The sequence below is a fragment of the Berghia stephanieae genome, chromosome 15 (genome assembly GCF_034508935.2).
Source record: "Berghia stephanieae isolate SIO BIC M18660-M18661 chromosome 15, UCSD_Bste_1.3, whole genome shotgun sequence".
Taxonomy (NCBI): domain Eukaryota; kingdom Metazoa; phylum Mollusca; class Gastropoda; order Nudibranchia; family Aeolidiidae; genus Berghia; species Berghia stephanieae.
In genome coordinates, this window is record NC_088374.1 from 2,222,770 (window position 1) to 2,235,462 (window position 12,693).

The following is a 12,693-nucleotide window of genomic DNA, read 5'->3' on the forward strand; positions in this document are numbered from 1 at the left end:
TTCCCCCTAATCATAGCTACTAAGCCCCCCTAATCATAGTTAATATCCCCCCCTAATCATAGTTAATATTCCCCCCTAATCATAGTTAATATTCCCCCCTAATCATAGTTAATATTCCCCCTTAATCATAGTTAATATTCCCCCTAATCATAGTTAATATTCCCCCCTAATCATAGTTAATATTCCCCCCTAATCATAGTTAATATTCCCCCCTTATCATAGTTAATATTCCCCCCTAATCATAGTTAATATTCCCCCTAATCATAGTTAATATTCCCCCTTAATCATAGTTATTATTCCCCCCTAATCATAGTTAATATTCCCCCCTAATCATAGTTAATATTCCCCCTTAATCTTAGTTAATATTCCCCCCTAATCATAGTTAATATTCCCCCTTAATCATAGTTAATATTCCCCCCTAATCATAATATTCCCCCCTAATCATAGTTAATATTCCCCCTTAATCTTAGTTAATATTCCCCCCTAATCATAGTTAATATTCCCCCCTAATCATAGTTAATATTCCCCCCTTATCATAGTTAATATTCCCCCTTAATCATAGTTAATATTCCCCCTTAATCATAGTTAATATTCCCCCTAATCATAGTTAATATTCCCCCTTAATCATAGTTAATATTCCCCCCTAATCATAGTTAATATTCCCCCTTAATCTTAGTTAATATTCCCCCCTAATCATAGTTAATATTCCCCCCTAATCATAGTTAATATTCCCCCCTAATCATACTTAATATTCCCCCCTAATCATAGTTAATATTCCCCCCTTATCATAGTTAATATTCCCCCCTAATCATAGTTAATATTCCCCCCTTATCATAGTTGATGTCACATCAAAGACAAACTTTAAAAGATTCGACTGATATTAAGCTTTTCTGTTCGTTTGTTGTTTTTTTTTTCATGAGCGTCACAAGTGATAACACCACTTTCAATCATATCTCTCTCTCTCTCTCTCTGACTGCTGTCTGTCGGTGTCATTGTACACAGGACTATGTCAATACATTATGACTAGTGCTCACAAACTAGAAGGCCGCCAGATGGGGCTGGTTGGTATGGTTACTGTACAATAAATATAAATAATGAGTTGCCAGTGACACATGGTATAGTAGAAAAAGTGGTAAGAATCGGAACGGCAGTTTGACAACAAAAAGGATTGGAAATACTTCTGGTTGAACAACGACAAATGACAACACATAATGTAAAACACATTGTTATAGCAAATCATAAAACATACATACCTGAAACCACATACCTCTCTCTCTCTCTCTCTGACACACACAAATTATCTCTTGCTCTCTCTCTCTGTCTCTGTCTGATACACACAAACACACACATACAAATTATCTCTTGCTGTCTGACACACACACACACACACACACACACACACTCTCTCCCTCTTCTTCTTCTTTCTCCTATACTTTGGTGTATTGTCACAAGTTTTACAAAAACAATATTCTGCATGACATCGTTTATATATATATATGCTCTCTCTCTCTCTCTCTCTCTCTCTCTCTCTCTCTCTCCTTCTCTCTCTCTGAATATACAGATACCGTGTGAATGAGTTCAGATCCCATACCCACTTTGGCTATCAAATCTGAAATTTAAAAAAGAGAAGAAATAATAAAACACAAAATTACCGGCCTGCCAAACATCTCAACCATTTGAAAAAAAATCAAACCACATTATCATAGACCCAGAGCTGCCAACATGAAATTTCAAAAAAAATAAATAGGCATGGGGTAAAAGTAATCCCGAGTATAGGGAATGAGATTAGCGGAAGAGTAGCGTCCCTTGATTGGTCGTCACCCATAGTCTGTGACGTTACCGGCGGAAAAGTTATTAGAGAGAGAACGTCATGTTGGTTGGGCGTGTGCGTCTCTCGTCCTCGCTTCCGGTGAAAGCGGCTTGAGACATTTCAAAACCAAATTGACGTTCTCTCTGTAAGGTGACGTCCAATCAAGGGACGCTACTCTTCCACTAATCTCATTCCCTATACTACGGATGTAGTTGGTGTTAGGGTTGACTGAGTTCAAATACGGGAAATCTCAATTGCTTGACAAGTCTGAAAACTAATTTGTTAAATTTTATTTTTCAACATCTTATTTGTTTGTTTGTTTGTTTGTTTGTTGCTTTAGGTCTCTTCCAACACAATTGAGGTTATATGAGAGATGTTTTGTTTTTTGTTTTTAAGGGTTTTACGGCGCTTGCAACACATTTAGGTTATATCAGCGCCAGTAAAAAGGAAGAAAATGGGATAGTAAAAAGTTCTAGAATTACAATTAAAGCACCCAAGAAAAAGTAAGACAAAGGGGAATTGGGAACAAATAGGGATCAGATGTAGATTCCAAGAGCATACCACCAATGTACTTAGTTTGAGATCACCTATAAGTCTCATCCAGACACAAGCACAAAATCCAACAACGAGGAACACACTCAAATGCTTACATTATACATTCAAAATAAAAATAATAATACATAACAGAAAGATGATTTACAAGGAAAAAAAATATCATCTCCCAAAACAATAACTATGCATTTGACTGTTTCCTTCCCAGCCAGGACTCCGACCAGGGCCAAGAAAAAACCAAGTAATCTCATTCCAAGACAAAGGCAGAAAACATGTTGGAAAACAGATATAAGGGTATAGAAGACACAGTATGGACCTCCCTGCCCGCTATGGGAGGTCAGGATCCCCACCCAGGTTATATGAGAGACTGCTGAAACAAAAAAAAAACAAGCAATCTAACAAAAATAGTACAAATGTAAATCAAAATCATAACCTAAAGATATCATAAGCTAAATTATAAATAACCAAGAACAAACAGGCAGAAGATTTACAGAAAAAAAATATCCCCTGTCAAAAATACAATCACAAACCAAAGAAGCAGGATAGGCTAGTAAAGAGAAGAAGAAACGACATCACTATCGGATCGTACACCCATGCGAACATCATAGGTATATGATTCAAGGGTGATGCTCCCATCCAACCACCCGCTTCAACATCTTAACATCGTAGTGATTCTAACAAACAAACAAAAAACGAAGAAAAGAAATTAAATCATTACACATCATAGTCGGGGTCTTCTGATGGCTCAGTAAGTAGAGTGCTATGTGGTCTTGTGGTATGACACTCAATTTCGGATCGGAAGGTCCTGGGTTCGAGCCTCGTTGAGTCCTTGGAAAAGACATTTTACTCACATTCTCTCACCCTACTCGGGTGTAAAATGAGTACCAGGCCATCAACAGTGTTGTCTCTATCGTCAAAAAAATTTGTCATATCGCCCAACAGGCATCATGTTTTATTCTACATGCTACGTGCTGCTGTTGGTCAGCGACATCTTGTAAAGCGCTTTGAACACATTTGGTGGATATTGCACTCTATAAAAGCTCAAGTACTCGCTTCGGATGCAACAGAACCGAAATTGATACCTGGTGAAGTAACTGGTTTTCCCGTAGTGGAAACGGTTACATTTTCTAAATTTTTTTAATTTTTTTTTTTTAATTTTTTTTTTTACGATAACTACTATGTTACTAGTGTGCATCTTGTGTGAGTGTGTCTATGTCAATATTGTATTGTTATAAATGTGTAAGCAAATGACAAATTGCCATTTTTTTGGGTACAATAAAGATATATTATTATTATTATTATTTTTTTTTTTTTTTAAACTTATTTGTGAGGCTGTCTGTATAAACCCGGGAAGATGCGGCAAGCTTCGATTCGAGATATCAGCCAAAATCGAAGATAAAGTGTTTCCCATACCAACAAATTCTATTCAGAAAAAAAATTCATAACTTGGGTTCTAATAGACATAGGGAGAAAATTTAAAGTGGTAAATGATCAGAAAGATGTGGTCTACGCCAATGTATACAGAAACTCAATTTATCAAATTTGTGCATCTTTTCGGGTTTTCTCAGACAGCCACATATTTGGTCATCTTCGGCATTCCATTCATTCTTACCTAAAGATCTGAACAACAAGTGTGTATGAAAGGTGCCAGACAAAGCAAGAAAGAAAAATAATAGAAAGAAAAAGACATTTAAAACAAAAATCAGTCTACCTCGACTAAAGATCGAACCTCAGATCTTCTGATTCCCAGTTACCAGTCAGATGTGCTACCATTGTAACGGTACCCCAGTCAAGGTTGAGTTTTTGGGATGGTTTTTTAATTTAATTCTTGCTTTGTCTGGCACCTTTCAGACATATTTGTTGTTCAGATCTTTATCTTATACCGGTGCCTGCCCCTTAAATAAAAACAACTTTAATTCAATCTTACCTATGGAAACGAAATAACTCCAACCGTGTCACAAATTTTTAACACGCGTCTTCATTGTCAACACATCAATTTGTATTTTTAAAACGTGGGGATATCTACACACAACACAGTGGTTTAAAAAAAAATAAAAATCTATTATGTGTGAGAGGAGGAGGGGCTGGGGGGGAGGAGGAGGGAGGAGGTAGGCTGGTAGCATTTGGGAGAGGATGAGGGAGAGGGAGATGAGGATGAGTGGGGGCGAGATGTGGTTGAGGTGGTGGCAGCGACGGGGTGGTGAGATGACGATGATGAGGGCAAATGCTCTCTGTAGCGATCGTAGCTGAAAATAGAGACGTAGAAAGAAACAGACTAAATGACACCTCCATATCAGGCAGGACCAGAGTAATAATAATGACAATAATAATACAATAATAATAATAATAATAATACAATAATAATAATAATAATAATAATAATAATAATAATAATAATAATAATAATAATAATAATAATAATAATAATGATGATGATGATGATGATGATGATGATGATACTGTAATTTGTCATTTATTTATACTCGTTATAATGTTAGATGATAAGTCAAACGTTCAACACTCTTTTCTCTCACACGCGCGAACCCCCCACATACACACAACATAGACACATTTACACACAAACCCCCCACATACACACAACATAGACAGATTTACACACAAACCCTCACATACACACAACATAGATACATTTACACACAAACCCTCACATACACACAACATAGACACATACATTTACACAGAAACCCTCACATACACACAACACAGACAGATACATTTACACACAAACCCTCACATACACACAACATAGATACATTTACACACTAACCCTCACATACACACTACATAGATACATTTACACACAAACCCTCACATACACACAACATAGATACATTTACACACAAACCCTCACATACACACAACATAGATACATTTACACACAAACCCTCACATACACACAACATAGATACATTTACACACAAACCCTCACATACACACAACATAGATACATTTACACACAAACCCTCACATACACACAACATAGATACATTTACACACAAACCCTCACATACACACAACATAGACACATACATTTACACACAAACCCTCACATACACACAACACAGACAGATACATTTACACACAAACCCTCACATACACACAACATAGATACATTTACACACTAACCCTCACATACACACTACATAGATACATTTACACACAAACCCTCACATACACACAACATAGATACATTTACACACAAACCCTCACATACACACAACATAGATACATTTACACACAAACCCTCACATACACACAACATAGATACATTTACACACTAACCCTCACATACACACAACATAGATACATTTACACACAAACCCTCACATACACACAACATAGATACATTTACACACAAACCCTCACATACACACAACATAGATACATTTACACACAAACCCTCACATACACACAACATAGATACATTTACACACAAACCCTCACATACACACAACATAGATACATTTACACACAAACCCTCACATACACACAACATAGACACATACATTTACACACAAACCCTCACATACACACAACACAGACAGATACATTTACACACAAACCCTCACATACACACAACATAGATACATTTACACACTAACCCTCACATACACACTACATAGATACATTTACACACAAACCCTCACATACACACAACATAGATACATTTACACACAAACCCTCACATACACACAACATAGATACATTTACACACAAACCCTCACATACACACACATAGATACATTTACACACTAACCCTCACATACACATACATAGATACATTTACACACAAACCCTCACATACACACAACATAGATACATTTACACACAAACCCTCACATACACACAACATAGATACATTTACACACTAACCCTCACATACACACAACATAGATACATTTACACACAAACCCTCACATACACACAACATAGATACATTTACACACAAACCCTCACATACACACAACATAGATACATTTACACACAAACCCTCACATACACACAACATAGATACATTTACACACAAACCCTCACATACACACAACATAGATACATTTACACACAAACCCTCACATACACACAACATAGACACATACATTTACACACAAACCCTCACATACACACAACACAGACAGATACATTTACACACAAACCCTCACATACACACAACATAGATACATTTACACACTAACCCTCACATACACACTACATAGATACATTTACACACAAACCCTCACATACACACAACATAGATACATTTACACACAAACCCTCACATACACACAACATAGATACATTTACACACAAACCTTCACATACACACAACATAGATGCATTTACACACTAACCCTCACATACACACTACATAGATACATTTACACACAAACCCTCACATACACACAACATAGATACATTTACACACAAACCCTCACATACACACAACATAGATACATTTACACACAAACCCTCACATACACACAACATAGATACATTTACACACAAACCCTCACATACACACAACATAGATACATTTACACACAAACCCTCACATACACACAACATAGACACATACATTTACCACACAAACCCTCACATACACACAACACAGACAGATACATTTACACACAAACCCTCACATACACACAACATAGATACATTTACACACTAACCCTCACATACACACTACATAGATACATTTACACACAAACCCTCACATACACACAACATAGATACATTTACACACAAACCCTCACATACACACAACATAGATACATTTACACACAAACCCTCACATACACACAACATAGATACATTTACACACTAACCCTCACATACACACAACATAGATACATTTACACACTAACCCTCACATACACACAACATAGACAGATACATTTACACACAAACCCTCACATACACACAACATAGACAGATACATTTACACACAAACCCTCACATACACACAACATAGACATATACATTTACACACAAACTCTCACATACACACAACATAGACAGATGCATTTACACACAAACCCTCACATACACACAACATAGACAGATGTATTTACACACTAACCCTCACATACACACAACATAGACAGATACATTTACACACTAACCCTCACATACACACAACATAGACAGATACATTTACACACTAACCCTCACATACACACAACATAGACAGATACATTTACACACAAACCCTCACATACACACAACATAGACAGATACATTTACACACAAACCCTCACATACACACAACATAGACAGATACATTTACACACTAACCCTCACATACACACAACATAGACAGATACATTTACACACAAACCCTCACATACACACAACATAGACAGATACATTTACACACTAACCCTCACATACACACAACATAGACAGATACATTTACACACAAACCCTCACATACACACAACATAGACAGATACATTTACACACAAACCCTCACATATACACAACATAGACAGATACATTTACACACTAACCCTCACATACACACAACATAGACAGATACATTTACACACAAACCCTCACATGCACACAACATAGACAGATACATTTACACACAAACCCTCACATACACACAACATAGATACATTTACACACAAACCCTCACATACACACAACATAGATACATTTACACACAAACCCTCACATACACACAACATAGATACATTTACACACAAACCCTCACATACACACAACATAGATACATTTACACACAAACCCTCACATACACACAACATAGATACATTTACACACAAACCCTCACATACACACAACATAGATACAATTTACACACAAACCCTCACATACACACAACATAGATACATTTACACACAAACCCCCACATACACACAACATAGACACATTTACACACAAACCCCCACATACACACAACATAGACACATTTACACACAAACCCCCACATACACACAACATAGATACATTTACACACAAACCCTCACATACACACAACATAGATACATTTACACACAAACCCTCACATACACACAACATAGACAGATGCATTTACACACAAACCCTCACATACACACAACATAGATACATTTACACACAAACCCTCACATACACACAACATAGACACATTTACACACAAACCCTCACATACACACAACATAGACAGATGCATTTACACACAAACCCCCACATACACACAATATAGATACATTTACACACTAACCCTCACATACACACAACATAGATACATTTACACACTAACCCTCACATACACACAACATAGACAGATACATTTACACACAAACCCCCACATACACACAACATAGATATATTTACACACAAACCCCCACATACACACAATATAGATACATTTACACACAAACCCTCACATACACACAACATAGATACATTTACACACAAACCCTCACATACACACAACATAGACACATTTACACACAAACCCCCACATACACACAACATAGATACATTTACACACAAACCCTCACATACACACAACATAGATACATTTACACACAAACCCTCACATACACACAACATAGACAGATGCATTTACACACTAACCCTCACATACACACAACATAGACAGATACATTTACACACAAACCCTCACATACACACAACATAGACAGATACATTTACACACAAACCCTCACATACACACACACTCTAACCCCCACATACACACAACATAGACAGATACATTTACACACAAACCCTCACATACACACAACATAGACAGATACATTTACACACAAACCCTCACATACACACAACACAGACAGATACATTTACACACTAACCCTCACATACACACAACATAGACAGATGCATTTACACACAAACCCTCACATACACACAACATAGACATATACATTTACACACTAACCCTCACATACACACAACATAGACAGATACATTTACACACAAACCCTCACATACACACAACACAGACAGATACATTTACACACAAACCCTCACATACACACAACATAGATACATTTACACACTAACCCTCACATACACACAACATAGACATATACATTTACACACTAACCCTCACATACACACAACATAGACAGATACATTTACACACAAACCCTCACATACACACAACATAGACAGATACATTTACACACAAACCTCACATACACACAACATAGACAGATACATTTACACACAAACCCTCACATACACACAACATAAACAGATACATTTACACACTAACCCTCACATACACACAACACAGACAGATACATTTACACACAAACCCTCACATACACACAACATAGACAGATACACACACACATGATAACCCTCACATACACACAACATAGACACATACACACACACGCGCAAACCCTCACATACACACAACATAGACACATACACACACACACGCGCTAACCCTCACATACACACAACATAGACACATACACACACACGCGCAAACCCTCACATACACACAAACCTTCACACACACACGCGCTAACCCTCACATACACACAACATAGACACATACACACACACGCGCTAACCCTCACATACACACAACATAGACAGATGCATTTCATTATCAATTTGTTACATTTGTGTCAACCTGACATGACTATCCTCATCATCATCAATCGACCCATCAATCTAACAATAAATAAATCAATCAAACAATCAGCCAGTCGGTCTTTGGTTTAGCTGTACCAATCGACCCATCAATCTAACAATAAATAAATCAATCAAACAATCAGCCAGTCAGTCTTTGGTTTAGCTGTACCAATCGACCCATCAATCTAACAATAAATAAATCAATCAAACAATCAGCCAGGCAGTCTTTGGTTTAGCTGTACCAATCAACCCATCAATATAACAATAAATAAATCAATCAAACAATCAGCCAGGCAGTCTTTGGTTTAGCTGTACCACGTGAAATATTCAACGTTTTTATTTCTATTGGAACGCACGTTGATTTCTACTTGTTAATTCTATATAATACAAAATAAAGGTTTGAACCTCATAAGGAATAGAACTTAATTTATTTTGACCCAACAGCCCAGACCACAAGGAGAATACGTACTGTAAAACAGCTGGAGGAATGGTGATGTTTTCCAAAGGGACGAGGGCCTTTAGTTCCTGAAGGTCTTTGACGAACTTCAATTTGGACGAAAACTTGGAGCTGGTGAAAAAAACAAAAACAAAAAAAAACAAAAAAAAATGAGCCACGCTGCATCCTTCAGAATTCCTTTTACTTATCACATTTCAAATAGAGTCGCGTCCCTTTAATCCAACACTCCACAGTCCGGATGCCATCCATTATACGGACATGTTGCTTGGGGACGGATATTATTTTTTGGTTTAAACGTACACTTTAGGGATGGATTCCATTATCCGGATATCTCTGGATATGTGGTCAAGTGGTATGACACTCGCTTTCGGATCGGAAGGTCTTGAGTTCGAGCCTCGCTCGGCGCATAGTTGAGTCCTTGCAAAAGCCTCTTTACTCACATTCTCTCACTGTACTCAGGTGTAAAATGAGTACCAGGCCTTTAAACAGCTTTGTCTCTGTCGGAAAAAAATTGTAACATCGCCTAACAGGCGTCACGTCTCGTTCTACAAGTCACACGTTGCTGTTTGTAACAGGAAGCCCCTTGTAAAGCGCTTTGAGCACATCAAGTGGACACTGTGCTATATAAAAGCTCAAATCTCACTCTATGATCCAGACAATATGTGACCCTTCGCCTCAAAATGGTAGTAAGTCAGGTTGGTTCAGATGTTGAAAATTGAATTTGTAGCCAGAAACATCAGACTTGTGTTGAGTTTGTATAATTTATTGAGGAAAATAGCAACCATATTCTAGGCTGCTAATGCCAACAATTTATATTGTTGACCAGTTTTAACATTAAATTCGGCTTTTAAGCAACTGGTTCATTCCGACATAATACCGTTTTGAGACGATGAGTCACATATGCTGGGAACGGATTGGAGAGACATTACTGTATATATATACAGTGGAACCCTGATACATCGAACACCATCGACCAGAACGATTTGGTCGATTTCAGACAAGGTTGATCCATTATCTATGAACCCAGTCGAAATCTAAGATCTGCTAATTTAAATCTCTTAAGGGACCCGCAAAAATTGTTAGTTTTACAGGTAAATGTTGCTGCTTGAAGCTGGAAGAAATGACAAACAATGTGAAATTGAAAGTGAGCTTCAATTTAATGTAGGAAAACAGATAAAACGGATGAATGAGATAACGTGGTAGTGGCGTTGTATCACGTGACCTCATTCGTCTGTAGAGTTTTATTCATCCTGTTTTGTTGATAAAGGGGAAACCTGAAACGTCCATTTCATCTGTTTTTGTATATTGAATTGAAGCTAAGATTCAATTTCACATTGTTATTCAGTTTTTCATAAGAAATCCTTTGTGTCTGGTACATGATGTGTTGGTGTCAAGTGCCAGTGAGCAATTCTAAATTGGAACTAGGCTATTATATATTATATTATATTATATCATATTATATTATATTATATTATATTATATTATATTATATTATATCATATTATATCAATTATATTATATTATATTATATTATATTATATTATATTATATTATATCAATTATATTATATCATATTATATTATATTATATTATATTATATCAATTATATTATATTATATTAGATTATATTATATTATATTATTATTATATTATATTATATTATATCAATTATATTATATTATATTATATTATATTATATTATATTTATATTATATTATATTATATCAATTATATTCTATTATATCATATTATATTATATTATATCAATTATATTATATCATATATATATTATAATATATTAATTATATTATATCTATATTATATTATATTATATTATATCAATTATATTATTAATTATATTATATTAATTATATCATTTATATAAATTATATTATTATATATATTATATATTATATTATATTTATATTATATCATATTATATTATATTATATAATTATATTATATTATATTATATTATATTATATATATTATATATTATATTATATCATATTATATTATACTAATATTATGAATGGAACACACTCATATAAAGATCAGAAAATTTGAATGACCAAAGGTGTTGAGTTTGTAAAGGTTTTACGGCGCCTGCAACACATACGGTCATATCAGTCATAGTAAAAAGGAAGAGAATGAGATAGTAAAAAGTTTTAGAATTACAATTAGAGCACCCAAGAATAAAAGAAAAGGTAAGACAAAGGGGAATTGG

General features: G+C 35.5%; 1 protein-coding gene across 1 annotated transcript in view; it reads right to left on the reverse strand.

Moving 5' to 3' along the window:
- Positions 1-1,485: 1,485 nt before the first annotated feature.
- The window catches only part of LOC144960677 (uncharacterized), a gene marked incomplete in the record, with an annotated part of 100,395 nt that continues 89,187 nt past the window's right edge, over positions 1,486-12,693 (reverse strand). The window contains 3 exon segments of the mRNA XM_078893958.1: positions 1,486-1,609; positions 4,290-4,608; positions 10,479-10,577. Of these exon segments, the coding sequence (XP_078750084.1) occupies positions 4,425-4,608; positions 10,479-10,577 (283 nt within the window).